Below are 23,252 nucleotides of genomic sequence, written 5' to 3'. Positions count from 1 at the left end.
TTTTTATTTGATTTGCTATTATGTTGTTTTACTATTTTAATCTCTTTTCTGAAAGAATGGAATGCAGGCCCTTTGGTTTTGAACAGCACTTTATCATTAGATGTAAATAAATAAAACATCAATGTAAATGAAATAGACTGCTATGGATTCAATGTATCACATGTTCCAAATAGCATACAAGTGTATTGATTACATTTGTATTGGTATTTCCATCTTTCCAGTGGTCAAGACTTTAAACCTGGAGTGAGACAAAACTAAGACTGCAGGAGAAATGTCTATAATCATTCAGGTCATGGGTGTCCCAAAGATGCTTTTTCCAAAAGGCAACTGGACTTTCTTGGGTTTTTTCTTTGAAAACATTCTTTTCTTTGAAAATATTTTGATGAGAAGTAAAACATTTTCAAAGAAAAAAAATCAAGAAAGTCCAGTTGCCAAAGCACCTTTGGGACTGCAGGAGAAATTAAGAGTATAGATTTGACTATGGAAAGCATTGAAATATTTACTGTGACCATGGAAAAATAGATATATAACTAGGAATTTTATTCTGAACTTCCTTGTTGAAGATTAAAGCATTATAGGACTGGCATAAATGTATGTTATCTTCTGATGATTTTAAACTGTTGCTATAGCTTGCAAGTTGTTTACAGAATAAAAAGTACTGGGTGATTTAGGAACAGATAAATAATTGGAATGTTTATTGTGTCAGGTTTCTATAGAACAACTATAGGAGCTTTTAGAATAACCAACTTTTGTGCCAAAGGAACAGTCATAAGGACAGGCTTAGTCTGGCAACAGAGAGAAAATTTGATTATATATAAATCCTCTTCCTCTGTAGACCAGCAACTTAAGAGATCAGGAGGAAGGTGGGTGTGGCACTCTACTCCTCAGCACAGACTGACTCACGTATTGTATTCAAAACTAACATTAGTTCTGTCATTTAATAAGTATTTTCTCTAAAAGCAATCTAACTGCTAGTTAGAATTATGAAATAGCGATGAAAGATCAAGCTGCACACAAATAGTGTCTTGGAGGGATTGTTCCTTCAGTTTTGCCAAGATTCTGTCCTGTATAATAAAACTAGTTGTGTTGTATTCTCTGGCTTAGGAATTGAATTAAAGCAGAGTATTTCTGTCTTCCAGCTTCCGAAGCCAGAAGAAACCAGTTCTGTTTTAGACTGGGTGAGCAGATAGAAAAGAAGACTTGCACAATGAGCTTGAGTGCTAAAAACAATGTGGTAAAGGTAGAAGTGGACAAAAAGGTTAATGATACTGCAAAATATAAGTAGGACTTTGTAAATTAATGCAAAGTTTTGTAAATTAATGCATGTTTCTCGGATAGTATTCCAACTACTACACAATGGTTGTAAGGGAAGAGAAAGACATATTTCTGAAGGGCTAAATTTGGCCTTAGGTATCATCTTCCAACTTTCCGTTTTAATTTATTGATTAACATCATTAAGAATGCCATGAGACCATCAGTGAAGAAAATAAAGAGCCCATTTTTGACAGGATAAAAATAACATATGATTGACAAGTAAGGAAATATAGAAGGGTTTTGGACTTATTCCAGTAAAAGCTGTATTTTACCAGCATGTGCTTTCCCAGAACATGATTATCAACTTTTGTTTGAAATTTCAGTAGAAAATAAACAATAGACAATCACCACTATATCTTAGTGATCATATGCAAAACTAAAACAGAGTCTTCAAAAAAACTTTATGTAGAGAGGCTTTATTCAAAAAGAATAGAAAAAGCAGACTTGGACCCTTTTCAAATGATGTATTCAGAAAAAAGAAATAACGTGTCTCTTAATCCTGAAATAAGCACAGTGGCTCTTTGTTCTCTTTTAAAAGCTTCTCTACTGATACACTTTACTGCTTCCAAGTTTGCAAGTGTTACTGAGTACATTTGACTTACATAGATATTTGAAAGGCTTCCCATAAAATTTCCAGTAAATAATGTAGTTATCTGGTAATAAACTGACCACAATCCAGAAACTAAAGCATTGCAAATTACTTTAAGACAGAAGTCTACCTAGGTATCATTTTTCTGTTTCAAAACCATCTAACCAACCTTCATATCAAATAATTTATAATTTTTGAAAAAAGGTTCCATTCAGTGGGTGAAGAGTATTTAATATTGAATAAATGTTATTACATTCTTGCATTAGAACTTTGGGGTATTTGGATTTGTATAATGTAAGAAATCTAAGAATTTAGACAAAAGTTTACCTAGTGTAATTATTTTCTTTCCACTACACTAGCCAGTCAGATGACCTCAAGACATCTTAAAAGTAAGGCATAAAGATAGCAGCAACCCCTTACTGCTACCGATTTTTAAATTTCCACTTAAGTGTAATAGACAGGCTATTGATAGGTCAAAGTATTCTTCATGATTTGTCACACTCTAATCTTGGTAGCAGGCTTTTAATAACTGAAGTGTATTTAAGATTGAAAATACATTTTGTTTATCCTATACAGATAGATTTTCCTCCTCTTTCTACTCTGTATACACTACGGTCACAGAGATTCACATACACAAGATTATTTTCATTGTATCATGCTGAAAAAAAAATACATCCAGACTTAAAAAGATTGGAGGTCTGACTTTCAGAGTAGGGTTTTTCCAAATCATGTTTGTGGATATGCCATCTGTGTGTTCAGTTTCACTCATACAATTCTAGAAAATTCATTTTTCCCTTCTCCCCCCACCCCCCAGTTATTCAAAGCACAAAGTAATTTTGGGCTAATTTTAATGCTTCCGGACACCAATATGCTTTGGGCCAATCCTGCATTCCTATCATTTCAATTCATATAGATTAAAGTCAATTTTTAGGTTGATCCATAGGGCTGTGACTTCCTTCTTACTTCATTTCAACATCTGCTCTTTTGAATCTATATGTTTTAAAGTGCTTGAGTTCCTAGCCAATATTTTCTTTCATTAACAACCAGTATGGACTTCAGAAGACTTAACTAAGGCGAATGTTTACAGAGAGGTTAGAAATGGAAGAGTAGAATATGAAATGAAAATCTGAACTGTCAAAAGCAAGTAAACTAGCCTGGGTTGAAACATACTCATGTTCCAATATAAATACTGCTGTTTTTTAAAAAAAATAGGCAAAGGAAACCATGTTCAGAGTAAAACAGAAACAGATTTAAGAGAAATACAATCCTCTTAACTGTATAGTTTTGTTGAGAATTCCAATCCAGAACAGAGATAGTCTTTATTTCGACCTATTGTCTGAGAGAAGCAGCATTTCTAACACTTAATTTCCTTTAAACCTACAATATTATTTTTTTGCTCCTATACATATCTTTATGTATGTAAAGATTTGGCTCTACGGAGACCATGGAAGCCTACTATATCCCAGTGAAGACAAGAACAAACATGGCTTCCTGTACCATATTGACATTTTGAAAGTGATAGGGTCTACTGGTCCTCCAAAAATAAGATGTCCACCTCACTGTATGGTCATGACTTAGCACTTAGACTTACATATCATTTCATAATGCTTTTCAGACTTCTCTAAGCAGTTTACAGAGTCAGCATATTGCCCCCAACAATCTAGATCCTCATTTTATTGACCTCAGAAAGATGAAAGGCTGTGTCAACCTTGAGACAGTAAGAATCAAACTGCTGGCAATCAGCAGAATTAGTCTGCAATACTGCATTCTAACCACTGAACCACCACAGCTCTAGAAAGTCTCATGATACTTTCTTTGTAGCAACATATATTCGAAGAGGAAGAAAAATTTAAGACACCATTGGTTAATGCATAGGCACTTAGGAGCCATCCACTTTAACTTGCAGTTTCAGTATTGAAACTTTATTGTCTCCATAAAAGGCCTTGAAATGCAGAAAATATTCACTTTGGTTATAGCAGTGCATATAATTCCACTCAGGTTGCTTCAAGTGGCATGATACATTCCTCTAGAAAATGCCCTCAAATTATAAAACAGGGATGAACAATTCTGCTTAACATTCAAGAAACTAGCAGTAGAGATTAATAAATAAGAATTCTGCACTCATACTGGGAAAGAAGTCCACCAGTTGACTTCAATATAAGCTTAACTGCTACCAATAGACTTCCCCAAAACCAAAAGTCCCGTACAAACAATATTATGGTCAGTTTGCTTGTTTTAGAGAACAAGATAATTAATAACTAAAAAGGTGAATGTCCTGTTTTTACTAAGAGTCTGTAAGAAAACCTGATAACAGTAATTTGTTATGCTTCAAGTAATATCAGATGCTGTCATAAGACTTGCATCCTGTACATTTTGTTTAAAGTGCTTGATAGTGCTTGGGTATCTTCCTATCTGGATAATTTTTCTAGAAATCTGAACCAAACCCAGTTGAATAGATCACTGTATCAGGAAGGAAATGAGCATGAAAAAGAGGCATTTCTCTTCGTGTGATGTCCTTTCCCCCAGCTTTTGCATTTTTGCATAATACAATATTCTTTCAGCTCCTTTGCATTCAGATGCTTGTTATATAGATTACTTCAGGAGGACTGTTTTTCATAGGCACAAATTCAGTTGGCACTTCTGTGTATTTTCCTTTGGAGGGATCTTCAGGGGGTGGCTTATTAGTTTCTTTCAATTTGTTTTTCGCTTCCAATGTGCAAAAGCTAATACCCATGAACAGAGCAGCTGATACCATGACGAAGCTGGAAGCATAGAAAACATAACTAAAGTGTCCTGTAACATCCACAAGAAGACCTGAAAAAGAAAAGATACATGACTATAAAAAAATATACACTATGTTTGGCGATCAAATGTAGAATCAGGATATCTTAAATACTCAGTCACCAATGAATCAATACATAAAATGGTCTATGAAGTCTGGTCTAGAGCTAGCCCAACCCATGAAGTCAGTAACAGGTTTCCTACATTTGGCAGAGGAGCATCAATAAAGATAAACTCAATATAACTGTTGACCTAGAATCATTGTGATATTAATTACCTTTGCTTTCCCCTATTTTCACATTCTTTTTGCCATCTCTAACTCTTGTACTGTCATTATTAACTGATAGTATATGAAGCTGCAGTTGCCACCTAGATTTATCCTGAGCTGTTCAATTATTCTGTGTCCCATTTAAACAAACAAGAAATGTCCATTTAATCAATGCAACTTATTAACTCTCTGTTAATTCTTCAACAACATTCCAAACACAATCTGTTATAAGAGAAAATCAGAGCTGCTTCTTATCTGAAGCAGTTTCTAGATCCCTTCAGATGTTTGTCTGTTCCTTGCAGGTTCCAATCATTTCCAGTATATTTTAATACAAAGCATACAACAGAATCATCATTTATTAATTATACAGGCAACTGTATTTTAAGAATTTAAAAAAAAGGTTTGCGGCATATGAATTTAACATGCAGCTTTCCCAACCTTTTCAGATATTGAAATTGCCTATATATCAGAAAAAGTGTTTCTCAGCATCCACTAGTACACTATATATCAAAATCTTTTCCAGAGGGTTTGGATAGACTCCTGATGTATGTTGGAGATAGTACAAGTAGGAAAAATTGATGAAAAATGCCTGTCCCTTCTGTTAACAGACACTCTAAAGAGAATCAAAATCCCTTTGGATTCAGCTGATTAATTATAATGGATCGATGGATCTTTACCGTTTTGTGAAATTTTGTACAAAAGTCCTTAAATTATGTAAAATATTTATTCATTTCAAAATTAAACATGTTAGAAGACATTTAAACTAACTACCAAAAATGTTTAAGAGTTAATCTGTACAGGTAGAAAGGAAACTAATGTATTTCATTTGTTGTTCTTTAATTTTAATCTCTGCTTATTTAATTAATATATTTTTTGTCTAAGTATTGTAACATTTTGTAAGTATCAGCATGCTCACCAAGGAGAAAGATTCACTGAATTCCTCAGGACTCATTTGTGAGTAAAAATGCTTAAAATTTCACCAGTATAAAGGTTTTTTTTTTTTAAATATATTTTTTGGTGAGCCAAAGGATACAATTGGAATGGAGAGAGGGAGAGATGAGGTGGTGCAATGGTTAGAATGGTACTTCTGCTGACTGGTGACTGCAAGCAGTTGTAACTTCTATACATATGATTCCCTTGTTTTTATTGAAACAATGGATATACACCAGAGTGCCATGGCTAACTGAGACTCCCTGCAATATGTAAGGATGCATCATCTTGTTAAAATTTACATGATCCATATAGCAAACGCCCATATATATATATATATGCATCAAGTTTGACTTGATGTAAGGTGATATATTAATTACTTATGCCTGCATTTTAGCTAAAATATTTCTAATTTTTCAAAAAAAAAGCAAGCAACTGAGAGAAGAGAAGCAGCACAGAGGGAATTTAACTTTTTTCTGCCATTCCAGTTGTTTTCCTCAAATTTATGCCAAACTTGAATCGCTGTGGAATTTAGATTATTTAGCAACAACTGAAAGATGAATAAGAATAAGAATTTGGCTATGGCAAGGGCTATGAAGAACAAGTAGATAGATAGCAGAGCTAAAAGCGAAAGAAGATAAACACTAGATGTTCTATTAAGGAAAGTTGTTTGCTAATTACTACTTGCTGCTACTAAGTAGTACTAAGCTAAGTACTACTACTTACTACTTGTTGCTACTCTTATATAATCCCTTTTTTTATGCTGACTGCTGTAATCTTAAATCTCTAAAACCTTAATACTTGCCATTTAAAGCTGTAGTAATCATTCTGCAGAAAATTGTGCCACAAATGCTAAAAGGAGCATGGAACTAAGCAATATGGTAGCCTTAATTTCACTGGATGCATTCAAGTGGAGGCTAGATAGCCATCTGACTGATGGCATAAATGACCTCTTAAGTGCTACAATACAGTTAATTCTGATTACATGCAAAATCTGTACCAACAGTACCACTGGGGCCAATTCCTGTATACCTCTTACCTGCAAGAGGGGGTCCAATAAGAATGGTGATACTTTCCAAGATGGTGAAAAGACCCAAGGCACTAGAGAACCTGTCCATTTCCACTACGTCCATTAGCACTTGGAAGAGAAGTGCACCGATGACACTCATGGAGACACTATAGACCGAGCAGTAGAGAACAAGAATACTATAGTCAGCTGAAACAGCACAGATGAGGTTGCTCAGGCCATTGAACATCACAGCTGCGCTAAAGAGGTATTTCCTCTTGCCAGTGAAGATACTAAGGCCAGAGAGAAGGCCTGCCATTGGACGCATAAATATGTTGATGAATCCGATAATGGAAATTAGGAGGGCTGCTTTCTGTTCCTCCACTCCATTCAAGATGGCATAGGGCACCAAGTAAACGAGAGGCAGCACAAAACCCATCACCATCCAGGTAACTCCAAGGGTATAGATTTGGTAGCCTTTGTTCTTGCAAAAGATATCAAAAGCTAGGTACTTCTTCAGGGTCTGGGAACACGCAGTAAATCTTGACTGACATTGTTCTTTATGATGCGAAGTGTTACCATTGGGCATTCCTCCAGCTGACTGTTCAGAACAAGATTTCAGTGAAAGGGCAGTCAGCTTACCTGGGACTGGCCTCATCACAGCCCCACACACGCAGCAGTTCAGCAACACTCCCCCAAAGATTAGAAATGAGTTTCTCCAGCCCATCTCATCAAGCAGGTTTTGGGAAATTAGTGGCCACAGCGTCATGCCAAGGGAAACCCCAGTGGAGGCCAGGGCGTTGGCTAATGCTCGCCGTTGTATAAAATAATAACCAAGTACGGTGACACTTGCTTGGAAGCTAAAAGATGATCCCAGGCCTTTAAATTAAAAAAGGAAAACAAAATATGAGTCTGCAGTGATAACATTTGTTTTATTCATTTATGTGTATGTATGTTTATGATAATCAGAATTCACCTACCTTAAAGTATATTAAATGAATTATTTTGGGGCACTACTTAGAACAAAGGTGGGCTATGAACAATATTCTTAAATCTACATTACTTAATATTAATTCCAATAGAATGTATCTGATTATTAAATCTCAGAGGTTTCTGAAACAATCTTACCCCATCTCCTACTAAAAACACTACTCCTTTGATGACATTTGAGGCTGCAATCACCACACTGCAGATAACTGAGATAAACTTTTTTAATGCTACTGACGCTACTGAAAATCTGAATCAGCATCACAATCCATACATCGAGTATCTATCACCATTTGCAATTTGGATTCATGTTACGCAGGAATATAAACTCTGAAAAGGAACCAAACAGGAAAGCATGCAAACCATCCCATTCAGGGGTGGGTTCTACTTACCTCTGCTACCGATTCGCAAAGCAACTTCTGCGCATGTGCAGATCGTTCATGATGAAGTCCGGATGGGTGGACAGAGCCTCCCATCACCATTACTACCGGTTCACAAGAACCGGACTGAACCAGGAACAACCCACCACTGATCCCATTTTACTATACCCACTGATACTTTTACTATACTCACCGGTGATGAATCCGGCTGTTAGGTAAAGCTCACTAAGTGAGTTGGAGAAAGCACTGGCAACCATACCCACTCCACTGAGCAGGCCTCCCACCATGACTGTTATCCTGCAGCCAAATCGCTCCACCAAAATGCTACAAAGAGGACCTGAGAAGGGAACATTAAACAGAAATTTCAGATTCAATTTCAAAAAAGTACAGTGATCAGCATAGTCAAATAGTTGCATTTGTTGGATTTATATCCTATGGGAATCTCATTTCAGTTTATCTCAACAATTATAACCTGGGGGGTAAGTTGGGCTGAGGAAACATGACTAGTCAAGTTACTCAATGTCAGTGAGTTTCCATAATGAAGGACAAACAAACCTAGGTCTTCCCTAGCCTCATTCAACACCTCCACATTATGTTCTGTGCTCCTCCCTGCACATTTGTTGTTTCTGCTGCTGCTGCTGCTGCTGTTGACATAGTCAAAGCTGTGTTACATAAAGATAGAATTCTGAAGGAAGAAAGATAAAATAATCTTGTGTTTGGAAAAAAAACAAAACAAAAGTGTCTTATATAGAGTATTGTCATGTCTATTCTATGTTTAGCCTATCTGAATGTTATTTGGGAATCTGAACTTGAAAATGTGGCCACACGTAGAGAGGAAAGAAGAATGGTGTGGATGCCAGTTTCAGATAAAGTTCAGAAGACAAATTGGATGATTCCCATGTTTTTTACAAAGCAAGAAATAATCTGAGAACATGAAAGGGAATCTGAATATAATATCAGTCTGAATATATTGTGCCAAATAAGGAACAAAATCGGTATAATTGACATAAAACACTTGAGATGAAGCAGGAAAATAATTTGAATAAAGACATTTTGTTTAACAAGAATGTAAAATTAAGAGAAATGTGATCCTGAGATGGAAGAAAGAAATTATAAACAGTAATTTGTTATAGAGAAATTCTTACTACTAATATTTATTACCGAGCAATTGTTTTTCTTCTGTCCAATTTTGTCTAATTCTTAGAAAGTGCCTGGGTAAGGAAGTACAGTTTTTTCTTGCAAAGGTTTTTCAAAAGTGCTTTGCCATTGCCTCTTTCCTAGGACTGACAGAGAGTGACTGGCCTAAAATCATCCAACTAGCTTTCATGCCTAAGGCAGGACTACAAGTCGCCATCTCCCAGTTGGTGCCTTAATCACTACTCCAAATCGGCTCTCTAATGAATAACTTATTATTATGTTATAATAATAAGCTATGAATTATCTAGGCACATATCTACAGCAGCATACAAAGACATCATAGTTAATTTTTTATACCTATCCCAAGGATACTTCCCCTCCTCCCCCGAAATGTACTTTAATTATATCCAGTTTTCCTTCTGTGTATGATTGTCTTAGGAATTACCATCAGAAAGTAGGAGGGGTGAATGGGAAGTGAAATGTCATCGTAATTTGTAATAGGCTGAAATGAATGTTTTTTGTACCCAAAAAGAACAAGGTGTGTCTCTGAAAAAGAACTACCATTCCACCTGGAGATCATAAGGGCATGACCGCTAAGGCCACCTGACATCTTAGTAGCTGCTAGTGCAAGAGGGTATGATAATAGATAGTGGTGGAATTCAAATTTTTTTACTACCAGTTCTGTGGGTGTGGCTTGGTGGGCATGACAGGGGAAGGATACTGCAAAATCCCCATTCCCACCCCACTCTGATGCCAGCCAGAGGCTGTATTTGCCAGTTCTCCAAACTACTCAAAATTTCCGGTACCGGTTCTCCAGAACCTGTCAGAACTTGCTGAAAAGCACCCCTGATAGTAGAGCTTGATCTGTTTTCCCTAAGCAGTCATCTTGGATTCTTTCTGTTTCATCAGACAAGGCTGCACTTGAATTACTACTCTGTGAAAAGCGTAGAATTTTGTGCATCTGAAATTTCAGACTTGCTCTCTGCTTTAAATCTGCATTTTCTCAGGCACATTCTCAGGGCAACCAATTTTTACTTTAGAAATCTTGGCGGGCATAACTGCTTATTACAGGGAGGGGCAAGATGGCAGGTAAGCTAAGCATGAAAGACACCCTGGTAGCCAGTTCTACTCTAAGCTTTGGAATTTAGATGAAAGGCCCTAGACCTCAGAAGTTCAAATCTTTTTGTTTTCCTATTGGATCAGATTGGAGACAGCAACATGCCCTATATCGGGAAAGTTCTTGGAATGGACAAGAATTTTTTCCTTCCATGAATGTGTACTTCTTAACAACATCGGAGCTCTCCTAAACAAATGTTGGCAACTTTTAATACGTGCAAATGAAATCTCAAATATCCTCCTCATTTACAGTGCTACAGGTAGACTTGCCTTGAAGAAAACTGGGCCAGATTATATTTTTCATGAAGTGGAGTTAGATGTGGTCATACAGTGCAGAGGTTTCTGTAATTCCCCATGTCCTTTCTATCCTGTCAATCTCATACATTTGTCAACTCAGCTATAGGCCTTACTTGGGACAAATCAAGCTCAACCCGCTTCTTCTTGTGTGTCCTTGAGAATATCATGGTGGCAAATTTCCTAACTACTTGTATTACTTAATCAGTAGTGTGGTTGTTTAATTCAGCTGAAGGTGATACCCTGCTCCTTTCCCCTATTTTCAGGTTGTTTACAGAGTATCAGTAAAGCCTAACATCAATACCTGGGAAGATACTGGAAAAAATAATAAAAAAACAGATCTGTGAACATCTAGAAACAAATAAAGTTATAACTAGTAGCCAGCACAAGTTTGTTAAAAACAGATCATGCCAAACCAATCTTATTTCATTCTTTGATAAAGTGACTAAATTAGTAGACAAGTGAAATGCTGTGGACATAGTATACTTAGACTTCCGCAAGGCATTCGACAAAGCAGACCACAACCTACTTCTTGGTAAACTAGAAAAATGTGGGATAAACAGCATCACTACCAGTTGGATTTGTAACTGACAAATCCAAATGACAAATTGGACAAATCCAGCTGACAAATTGTACTCAACAAGTGATCCTTAATGGTACTACATCTACATGGAGGGAAGTAAGCAGTGGGGTACCACAAGGCTCCATCTTAGGCCCAGTATTTTTCAATATCTTTATAAATGATTTAGATGAGGGAATAGAAGGGTAACGAATCAAATTTGCAGATGACACTAAACTGGCAGGAATAGCCAACACCCCAGAAGACAAGCTCAGGATCCAAAAAGATCTTGACAGGTTTGAACAATTAACCCTATCCAACAACATGAAATTTAATACCTAGGCAGAACTGGGCAGGACTACCTGTACACCCCATTCAGTAGTTTAAGCTGCCACAAATATTAATGTTTAAATATTATTTATAGATCAAGATGGGGTGAAATGTAAAATTTGTTACTACCGGTTCTGTGGGTGTGGCTTGGTGGTGGTGGGTAATGTGACTGGGTGGGCGTGGCCAATTTTTTTTAAAAAAAACTTTTCAAAGCATTTTTTTAATGCTTTGAAAAGCCTCTGCCGATCAGGCAACTCAGCTGGGATCGTCAGAGAGGCTTTTTTAAAAATGCCTCTCTGACAATCAGGCAACTTAGCTGGGATCGTCAGAGACTTTTCAAAGCATTTTTTTACCATCTCTTCGGCCAAGAGGTTGCAGAAAAAAATGCTTTGAAAAGCCTCTGACGATCCCAGCTGATTTTTTTTTTTTTACTTTTAAAAGCATTTTTTCGTCGGAAGACGTTGTAGAAAAAATGCTTTTAAAAGTAAAAAAAAAAGCCTCTGATGATCGTGCAGCTCAGCTGGGCATGGTGGGGGGTGGGGCCGCAAGGATTTTTGCTACTGGTTCTCCGAACCACCTGCCACCATCGCTACCGGATCGGGCGATCCGGTCCGAACCGGGAGCATTTCACCCCTGGATCAAGAGTATATAAATTAAAGGGGCAAATTCATCAAGAACACTGTGTGGCACTTTCTGGTAGTGAGCAATGTCAATAGAAACAGCTCACATTGTACTATTAGAAGTCCTAGCGATTGTTTAATAATGATATAATACATGCATTATATAAGAGCAAGCAAAGCCTATTATAGGTTAATTGGCAAAAGAAATCATTACCAAATGAAATATTTCACTAAATTTCCCAACTCAGTAGAGAACATAATCCTTTCCTTGTCAGCATAACAATACCAGTGAGTAAAGATCTGATGCAATATTATTATCACAGGCCCACTTATAAAAGAGATAATAACCAGGTGTTCCTGCTACCCGATGGAATAAGAAGCTAATGAAATCTTGCAGGTGTGCAAAATACATTGTTAAACTATTCAAGGCCCAACCCGCTTTTCAGACATTTATAACCCTAATAGGCATAGCTCCTAGATAGAATGTTCATAAGCACTACCATTTTATTTTTAAATGTATTTTATTTTAATTTCTTTGACTGCTGTGAGCCACCCACAGTCATTGAGAATTGGGTGGCATACAGGTAATAACCCTGTAATGATATCTTTATCATTAACAAACATGAACATCTGCCTATCCCAGGTTCTTGGGAAGAACTCAATAGGTGGATAAAAATGCCAAATCCAGTCTAAATGTTTGGGTGACTATGCGACCAGCCATAAAAACATCTGGCTGACTGTGCAATCAGCCTTAATAAGAATTACAATAATAACAAGCTACAAGTAAGAACTGACCATCTATATTCTAGCAAGTCTACTGCTTTTCCGAGGGGCGCAAATATGCATCTCTCTGAGTTCCAACCCACTGATGGACAGGGAATCCATTCTGATGCAGCTAAAGTTCTGTTCTTGCCTTTCTCTATCCTGTCTTCTCATTAATTTTATTGCTATCACTAACACTGCTTGCCTGAGACAATGGTCATTTTTTTTCCAACTGCACACTCTCAAAAAAAATGCAACCCTTCATTTTTTAAAAGTTAACATGCTTATCTGATATATATTTTTTTTCTTTTCTGGAGTTATTTTAAATAATTTTTCAGTGTTTGCAATATAAAGTTAGATCTATAGAACAATGATGTCTATGGACTACTCATAGTCTTCTCAGTGGTCCTGCGGGGAGGGAAATGAATATTTTCCAACCTATCAGTTAAGTTTTACATCAATCCACTTTGAGGTAATAATGTAGGGCCTTTCCCTCAATTTGTCTTAATGTTTTCTCCTCAGCAATCTTAGAGAATATATTTCATAATTTGGAAGATGGGATTTGCCTTTGCGGCACAAGGGATATTCTGCTGTATTATCATTTATTATATTGCTCATTCTGTTAAGGTATTTATATCATTCATAGAACTCTGTTTTTTACTAACAAACCAGATATATCTTATTGTCAGGTAAATATTACTGTTAAGGCTCAACCACATATTCTGCTTGCCACAGCACAAGGATATCACACTAACTATTCACAGAGGACTTTCTTCGTAACATTACCTCCATCTCATTGTTAGCCAACTGCTGAGGCAGTCTGGACTCATTTCAGATGTTCGGAAATGCAAGTAGTGTTTCCCCATTATCCTGACACAAAAGTCCCCAAGAGCACAATCTAAGATGCTTAGAAGAGACCTGGAATAATGCAATGAAGCTTGGTTCTGTTCAATTGGCCCACTAGATGTACTGTGACACAATAGCAGAGCATAGCGCTGTTCCGAGTGCACATTCAAGGCAGGCTGTGGGAACCACACAGACTAAATTGATATGATTTTTCTCCCATCTCTAACACACGAGAAGAATTTAGCAAAATGGTTGTATGGATGAGCCCTCAATGTGGCCCAATTTTATGATGTGGCTGGTTGAGTGCATCAACTGAATCTTTAAGAAATTGGTTCAGTGATTCAATCTCTTGAGTTTTATCTGAATCTTGCCAATGGATTTTTGTGTCAATGTTTTTTTTTCCCCCTTGGTTTGTTTCTTCTTTTGAATTTGGTCAATGATTTTAGCAAAGATTTGTCTGATAGGAAAAAAAATGCTCGGATAGTTTTAGTTGGCTTAATACTTTCCTCTTTAACTCAAGGGCATGTGAAGGGTGATGTCCATTGTCTGAAATTCTAGTACTTCTCTCACAGGCTCAGAGAGTGGCCTTGAAAAGAAAGCCAATACATATATTTTGTTTAAAACAACTTTAAGTATGTACGTGAGAAAGAGATATGACTGAGAAAGAGTGTATGTGAATGTTCAGCCACTACCTTCTTTTTAGGGCTGAGCTCGCGTGAGGTGAGTGATTCAAAGTCACCTAGCTGGTTTTGTATCTAAGGTGGGAAGTAGAGTTCACAATATAATTTCTGATGCCTTAATCTCTACATCAAACTGTCTCTCAATTATATGATAAAATATGCACATATTAATTCAATATGGACTCTTCATTCTCAGCTTTCTGGGATAACCTTACTTGAAAAAGCAGCAATTAAAAAAATTAAGCAATTAAAATTAATCAGCCTTCTGACCTTAATTGAAAAAGCAGCAAATAAAATAGCAATTAAAATCAATTTAAATTTAAATTAAGCAATTAAAAAGAGCCAGTATGGACTAATGGTTATGGCACCAGGAATCTGCGAGTTCTAAGCCCCTTCTAGGCATGAAAGCTGGCTGGGGGACTTTGAGCCAGGTACATTCTCAGTCCAATCCACCTCACAGGGTTGTTGCTGGGAATATAGGAGGAGGAAAGAGTATTAGGTATGTCCACCACCTTGAGTTGTTTATAAAAATAATAAAGATAGGGCAAACATAGACAGGGCAAACATAGACAGCCAGTCATCCAGCCAGCTAGCTATATGGAACTCAGTTAGAACCCACAATCTATTATTGATTGTTCATGATATTATAGATGTCATATAGATAGTGGTTTTGGGGGGAAAAGGAAGATACTGTTGGAGATTAGGAAGGAAGATTTATTTTTGTGTCTAGAAGTAGAACCTTAGCAAAGCTTGAAGAGAAAACATACCTTTGGCAGATCTCTTTGGTAGAACATTATTTGCTAGTTAGCAATTGATCTTGTGCTCTTTTCATGGGACCTCGATATGACATTTAAGAAGAAAGTTAGTCAATAAAAACAAAATACTCACCACCTGCATGGAGGACAGCTGTCATGATGGAGGGGAACCATGATGTCTCACTATTGGTAGCGTGGAAATCACGCTGCAGATCCTTGAAGAAGACTCCAATGCATGAAGGAAAACCCAGTGTTAGACCTTGAACCAGCACTGTGGCTACTAAGACCATCCAAGCCCATCCTTGATCCTGGTCTTTGATGCTTCTCCTAGGAGATGCTTCTTCTTCTTGGAGCATCTTTGCAAAGTGTCTTTTCATAGAATACCTAATTGGAAGATAGCAGGCAAATGAGGAGACGAACGACAATCGGATCAGTGCTAAGGTGACAGCAGTGGAGCTATTGAACTACAGTTCATGCAGAAAGTAGTTCATTTCGGTTTTAATAGAGAGCTTCCCAGTCACAATCTCTTGGAATCACACCAACCCATTTTATTTTGTATGTTTTGCTTTTATGTCACAAGATTGTAAATGCCAGTAGGTAATGGGTTAGGCACACTTATAGTGGCAAATAACCAAATTGTAGTACTCAGTTCTCATTGATTTTACCTTTCACCTGCTTTGGGCTCATGGAGTTTCCTCATTGTCTCAACTGAATATCATAAATGTTTTGTGTCAGGAAAAGGCAAAGTTGGTAAATCTCAATTATTTGTTTTTCACAACCAGTCTTTTAACAAATGTTCTTCCACAATTTTTGCTTCTCTTGGGTGCAATGTTAGGTATTTGGATAGCAGGCTTTAAATTTCACATCCCTTCTATTATGCCACTTCATTGTCTCAACTAAGTGTCATAAATGTTTTGTGTCAGAAAGTGGCAAATTTTGTAAATCTCAACTGTTTTTCACAAGTAGCCTTGCAGTGAATGTTCTTGCACAAGTTCTGCTGCTCCTGGGTGTAATGTTTGGATAGAAGGCTTTAAATTTCACATCCCTTCTATTATGCCAGTGTTTCTCAACCTTAGCCGCTGGATGATGTGTGGACTTCAACTCCCAGAATTCCCCAGCCAACAGAGCTGGGTGGGAAATTCTGGGAGTTGAAGTCCACACATCATCCAGCGGCCAAGGTTGAGAAACACTGTATTATGCCATTTCCTTGTCTCACCGAGTATCATAAATGGTTTGTGTCAGGAAGAGGCAAAGTTTGTAAATATTTGTTTTTCACAACCAGACTTGCAGTGAATGCTCTTGCAACAAGTTCTGTCACTCTCGGATGTAATTTCAGGTATTTGGATAACAGGACTTAAATTTCAAATCCCTTCCACTATGCCATTATGCATTTTAAGGATATATTCACACATATATCCATTAACATCCTTTCCATAAAATATCTGTAATGGTTCAAATACTGATAGAAGACTGATATCTTCTATTGCCTATCTATATAAGTATAAGAAAATCCCCCTTCCCAATGTTTTTGGGTGTTACTTGTGAAGAAATCTAAAGAGAAACTTAAGATCTCATAAAGGACACATGTAATTTGTCAGGCTACAGGAGTTCATAAGACCAAAGCATCATATGTTTATTTTACATGAAATAGAGATGCAGAAATAATCCGCTTGAATAAATAAGATATATTTATTCTGCAGGGAGAAATATGTAGGGCGATCATTTTAGCCAGCCACCAATAGCCAAGAAAAGCAAATATACATATTGTCAGGAACAGGATTGTATTGGTGTACTTCAGAAGTGGTATTCAGCAGGTTCTGAGCAGTTCTAGAGAACCGATAGTTGAAATTTTGAGTAGTTTGGAGAACCGGTAAATACCACCTCTGACTGGCCCCGCCCCCATCTATTCCGATGGGATAGATGGCCTCCCGAATCCCAGCTGATTGGGAAGAAATGGAGATTCTGCAGTAACCTTCCCCTGGAGTGGGGTGGGAATGGAGATTTTACAGTATTCTTCCCCTGCCACGCCCACCAAGTCATACCACACCCACCAAGCCACGCCACAGAACCGGTAATAAAAAAATTTGAATCCCTCCACTGGTGTGCTTGAAAAATACCATGTGCCTAAAATCACCAGGAAATACTTCACAGTTTCAAGGACAAATGTCAGCATTCCTTCCTCCAATTCCTCCTTCAAGCAAGATAAATTAGCTTATATAGCTCTCTTACAGACATTTCTTTATTTTGTTATTTATTTAATTAAGGGCTTTTTTAAATCCTACTTTTCAGGGTAGGAATCAAGTTTTTTTAAAACAATCTCTGCCCACAAACTTGAAACTTTAAAAATCTGACACGAAGAGAGGGGAGAGAGAGAAAAATAGAGTGAAGATTAGTAAACTTTAATATTCTTTCTTAGAAAGAATTGAATAATTAATTAAATAATTAAATAAGTATTCTTGTATAATTAAGCTGCATACAGGGAATGGAAAATTGGATGGAGGCTAGCTTGGAATTAAACAGAGGTAATGTGACTCTGCTCCCATTCCCAAGTCTCTTTGATGCAAATGCCATTGCTACCAGGCCAATTGAGGTGGGAATCCACAATGCCTCTTCTGTTAGGCTACTAGAGCTAAATGGGGGACCTGCTGGCAGCAGTCTGTTTTCAAATCCATGAATCCTATCAAAAGCACTAGTAGTACATGTGTCTCTTTTGACTGACCTGGATCTGGAAGAGAATGTTCCTGAATCTGGAAGAGTAAAGTCTGTGCTGATTTTTCCTTTGTACTTTGGTATAAAATCCCATACCAAATTTGCTCCTTGAAATGTATGTTCCATATTGCTGCATAACCTTTGTTCAGATTAATGCTGAACAAAGAACATGTAGCTGCAGGATCCAAGTTTCCACATGAGGACCAAAAGCAACTCTTTTGAATCTGTACATGCCCAACAAATCGCTTTCCACTCCAGATTCATTGAGTAAACCAATTGGAGAACATGTGTTATTATGGGCTCTTCGTGGAAGGTATTAGTGCACTCGGTTTCTTAGGTAACCTTTGTAATCACAATCTAGAATTCTGGACAGAATGGAGGAATCACAGGACAATCTCATTGTTACAAGAATGGTTCGTAATGGCAATAGGGTTTCAGTACTATAGTCATACTTAATACATTGATCCTAAATCATTGTTTATTTTAGAATTATCCTAAATGCATGCAAGAATACACATGCAAAATTAGCGATCTACAATTTTACAATACATTAGCAGGAAGATTAGTATATGTTGTTTTTGATTTAAGTAGTTTATTTGAAAAACACTCAGATGTTTCTACTTTGAAACCGCTTTTGGGGTTTGTGCTTGAGGTGGGAAAAAATGAAACTTTGATTTTGCGTTTTGCTGATTAGATACTGTAAGTTTGTTGTTGTTATAGATATGATCAGTACATAATGCTATATAAAAGTAGAACTTGTACATTATTATCTTATTCTAAAGACTACCAAAAGGAGTCAGCAGTCAATGCTTTTTTTTCTTCTAACCCTACACTTTTTCTTCTTCCCCTTTGCCTTCATTAATTTTCCATTATTTTCTTTTTATTTCTGTATTTTATATTTTGATAAACTAATAAAAATATAACATATAATAGTCTGTTTTATTAATGGGAAAGAAAAACTATTTCCTTTGGATTATAATCTGGTACTTGCTCACAGGCAACGTTCAAAATAAACCACTAGCAAAAACAGTGAGTAACTGGCATAAGCACTTGATCCAGATTGTATAACCAAGCTCAAGATACTGTCCTTTAGTTATGCACACCGTCTCCAGTCCAAACTTCTTTTTTATACAACTCAGAGCCCACATTGGATTGGACCCCCAAAAATCCCACAAAGTATACTAAGTCTTTATACAGATTTATTTTAGGAGCTGAGCAGGATTGGCCTTGATTAGTATTTCTAAGTCTGTTTTCTAGTCTAGGAAGTTAAAAAAAAAAGACAGAAGAAAATACAAAAGGCAAACCTCATTCATTACACAAAATTGAATGGATGCAATCAGCAAGAATGGAATTCATCTCCCCCACCCCATCCCGAAATGATTCTTATACATAGATGTGGGATAATTATCACACTGCCTAGCCACCTATGGCTGCTCAATATATTTTAAGTTTGCCACAAGAAGGTTGCCTGTTATGTTCAGCACGTTTTCATTAATCAGACTCAATGACTAAGCAGACATTAATTTGACATCAGGAAAGGCATTATTAAGGAATCAGTTGAGGAACACTTCCTTCCCTATGCCAGGACATACTGTGATCTACCCTTCAAGCATCCATTCTTGATCAATTTTCAAAGGAAAATTGAGCAATAAGCCACCAAATTAACTGGAAAACATTACTTGTGACTCTGGCATCTTGAACAGGGATGTTTCTTAGACCACCCTTACATATATTCATTAGATCACAGCCCCCAGCAAGTTTTTACTATCAGCAGCAAGCGTTTTATGAATGGCCTTGTAAATAACACTTCCTGCATCTTATCACTTCTAACTCAACCCACCTGCAACTACACGGGCACACATTTCATGCTCAGGCTAACATTTCCGGCTGCTAATGTAATGAATAAAGTAATAAAAGATTTTTAAAAAGGAACTGCGATCCAAGGGCTTCAGAATTCACTTGTCAAGACTAAAGCAGGGGTGGCCCTTCAATGAAATAGCTGCTCCAACTACTATTCCAGTACAAATAGAACTGGGGCCCTCCACTTCCACCTGCAGGGCCCCCCCCCCCTGTTTATTACCTCAGCAATTGATTCATTGGGCCCAGAGGGGCATGTCATGCTGAAGGTGTCTGTGGCATTTGCCTGCACAGGTAGCTGCTATGGCCACGATACCATAGTTAGTGCTCCAAGGATTTCCTTTATAGGTCAGCTGGTAAGATCTCTTGAGTCATCCCAGTAAGCTGCCTTACTTTCTTCTGCAGCAATACTTTTAAAAGGCTACCGCCCTCTGCACATTTCTCTCTTCTTGATTTGCAGTTGGATTTTTCTTACCCTGAATAATTTTATAACTCAAGTGAAGTTTTCTAAATACTGCAGGGGAAGAACCACCAGGGGCTTCTAAAGAGTTCCTATGGTTAATATCAGTGGTGAAATATAAAATTTGTTACTACTGGTTCTGTGGGCATGGCTTGTGTGTGGGGGGGTTAATGTGACTGGGTGGGTGTGGCCAACATTTTTTTTTTTTACTTTTAAAAGCATTTTTCTACAACCTTAAGAGGTTGTAGAAAAAATGCTTTTAAAAGCCTCTGACGATCAGGCAACTCAGCTGGGATCGCCAGAGGCTTTTAAAGGCATTTTTTTTCCTACAACTTCTTCGCTGAATAGGTTGCAGAAAAAAATGCTTCTCAAAGCCTCTGACGATCCCAGCTGAACCGCAAGATCATCAGAGACTTTTTTTTTCTTTTAAAAGCATTTTTTCAGACAAAGAGGTTGTAGAAAAAATGCTTTTAAAAGTAAAAAAAAAGCCTCTGATGATCGCGTGGCTCAGCTGGACATGTGGGGGGGAGGTTAAGGTTAGGGCTAGGGCTAGGGGCAGGGATTTTTGCTACCGGTTCTCCGAACTACCCGCCACCATTGCTACTGGATCGGGCGATCCGGTCCAAACCGGGAGCATTTCACCCCTAGTTAATATTTTTAAAAATTGCCCTTAAATAGCTGAGTAGAATTGTAACTGACTTCCATATTATTTAGAAACAGAGTGCATTTTCTGAATATGCACTTCACTATATCCTATCCATGTCGCAACCCTTATCCAACTATTTAAAGGAGTATCACTTTGACATACTGTAGATACTGATTTATTTCTAGCCTATCACAGCCTGTTCCCTTTGTCATAGGAGTAACTTTTATCACTTTATTTAAACAAACACATTTTTAAAAATAATGCTAACATCCAGTCTGGCTTCTTTTGTTATATTGTCATTAGTATATAAAACACAATTTAAATGATTTTTTTTGCAAGCACTCACCTTTATAATACTAATGTTTAAACTTTTTGGTCATGTTCATTAATTCTATTATAGTAAAATAAAATGAGAAAGGGTTTTTTCACATTTGTAAAGTGGGTTATAGAAGTACACAAGTATAAGGCTATAACATACGCATTTAACTGATGTTTAATTGTTCCTTTAATATTTAAGAAAATGTAGTTTTAAATAATACAAAATTTGCTGATAACCAAGAGAAAAAAGTGATGATACTTACAAAGGGAAATATGCACAGAACAATGACAAATTTCTTTGTCTGACATTTAAAAAAGCTTTTTTTAAAAAGTCAGCATAATAGCACAAAAAGATTTAACTTTCTGAAGGCTATATTACTCCAGCCTTTAAAAAGATGTTCTTACAGTAAAAAGAAAAAGAAAAGACAAAAATATGCTGGAAAAACAAATGAGGATTTTCAGAGAATTTCTTGAGTGCATAAACTTGTGCAATCATTTGTCAGTGATTTCATAAGTTTTCATTTGGAAGCACTTAGTATCTGAACATAGCACTAGCCATCAATCCAGGAACAAATGCACTGGAATAGAAGAAATGCAACAAGACAGCTACACTGGAAAGTCAACAGTTTTTTAGAAAAAGAGTGAACATGAAAGGGCTCCCCTCTAATTCCCCAAATCAAGTGTACGGTCAGATCTAACTATACAGCTCTACATCAGTTTCTAGAAACTTAACAAAAAAACACTGGCCAATACAGTCTGCCCTAGGTCATAAGGCAGAGGTTTTAAAACTTTTTCAGGCTGTAAAATGGTTAAGGACAAAATTCCCGGAACTAAAAAAGCATTCCCATAACCCCTGATCCAGAAGCAAAGTTTTAACCAGAAAATATTGACTGCATTCAAATGAATCTCCCCCACCCCACCCCCGCAATTTTTCATGGAGCTCCACAAAGTTCTCCAAGGACTCTGGGACTCCAGGAAGGCAGTTTGAAACACCTCCGCTACAAGGTACAATTTGATGACTTAATCAGTTTATGGGTGAAGGCACTATCAAGTGCACAGATCTCTCAGCTGCTCTCCCCATGACAGCATTTCGCAACTCAACGTGCCTCTCTCCAAAGAGCAGAAACGGCGCTAGTTTCCTGTTGTTACAGAGATCTTGTCGCCTTCGGTTTTCCGAAAATAATCATCACTCCTGTTTAGTCTGGATCTTTGTGCATTAGTTTTCAGAGCCCACCACGGGGCCATGACGGAAACAGGCCTCTCTCTGTTTTAGCGCCAAGGTGGGAGCCCTTCTCTCCAGAAAACACGGTCGGGGGTGAGGGGTGAGGTTGATTTAATCATAATCGAACTCTATCTTGGGGATTCCCATCTCTGTCTTAAGCGACGGTCTTAGACAATCGGCCAACTTCCTGATTGCAGAGATTGATTAGGTTTGATTGGGATCCAGGCAACAGAGCGGGAGAAGCTGCTTTCTCGTGTGAAAACTGAAAAAGCCCAAACCTCGCTGCCTGCCCTTTGAGAAGAAAGAGAAAGCTTCTGTGTCCCAGACACGTGTTGTTGGATCCCTCCCCCCAGCCCCCAGTTGATTACACGCCGATGGCTCCACTGGTGGGGAAGTGAAAAAGGAAAGAAAAGCCCCTTGGGGAGATGGATCATAGCTTTTAAGATTCCGCGTCCCCCCCCCCTTCAAAAAATGTGACTCCGGCTCAGGATCCCAGCCGATCGACTGACTGCCTCTTACCTGCTCAGCCCGGGCAAGGGGAGAAGCGCGAGGCTGACGGCTCCCTCCCTGGCGGGGAGTCCCCGGGGCACCTTCCTTTCACTTCTCCCGCTCCTCTTCCCAGCGGGGCCGCCGGGTGAAATAGCTTTTTAACTCTCGCCGCCTTGACTGCCGGCGGCAAAAGAGGA

General features: G+C 37.7%; 1 protein-coding gene across 2 annotated transcripts; it reads right to left on the bottom strand.

Moving 5' to 3' along the window:
* Positions 1-1,714: 1,714 nt before the first annotated feature.
* Positions 1,715-23,246, bottom strand: SLC16A5 (solute carrier family 16 member 5). Of its 2 annotated transcripts, none has more exons than XM_060688707.2 (5): positions 23,086-23,246; positions 15,488-15,738; positions 8,449-8,592; positions 6,922-7,767; positions 1,715-4,717 (listed from the first exon to the last, which is right to left on the bottom strand). In XM_060688707.2, the coding sequence occupies exons 2-5, from the start codon at positions 15,729-15,731 to the stop codon at positions 4,476-4,478; spliced, it is 1,476 nt and encodes a 491-aa protein (XP_060544690.2). In that variant the 5' UTR covers positions 15,732-15,738; positions 23,086-23,246; the 3' UTR covers positions 1,715-4,475. The 2 variants fall into 2 exon arrangements, with proteins under 2 accessions (XP_060544690.2, XP_060544689.2); XM_060688706.2 differs by lacking the exon at positions 23,086-23,246 and adding an exon at positions 18,074-18,419.
* Between the last annotated feature and the right edge of the window lie 6 nt (positions 23,247-23,252).

This window comes from Pantherophis guttatus, chromosome 2, assembly GCF_059756535.1.
Source record: "Pantherophis guttatus breed Tessera chromosome 2, ASM5975653v1, whole genome shotgun sequence".
Lineage (NCBI taxonomy): Eukaryota > Metazoa > Chordata > Lepidosauria > Squamata > Colubridae > Pantherophis > Pantherophis guttatus.
Note: the sequence above shows the minus strand (reverse complement) of the source record. Positions and strands in the feature narration are given on the sequence as shown.

Excerpts from the sequence above, each read along its gene's own strand:
- SLC16A5 (XM_060688706.2), bottom strand. The coding sequence starts at position 18,189 with ATGGAACATACATTTCAAGGAGCAAATTTGGTATGGGATTTTATACCA. Across the intron at positions 15,739-18,073 it reads ACATTCTCTTCCAGATCCAG|GTATTCTATGAAAAGACACT; the intron begins GTCAGTCAAAAG and ends TCTTCCAATTAG. Across the intron at positions 7,768-8,448 it reads AACAGCCGGATTCATCACCG|GCCTGGGATCATCTTTTAGC; the intron begins GTGAGTATAGTA and ends TTTAATTTAAAG.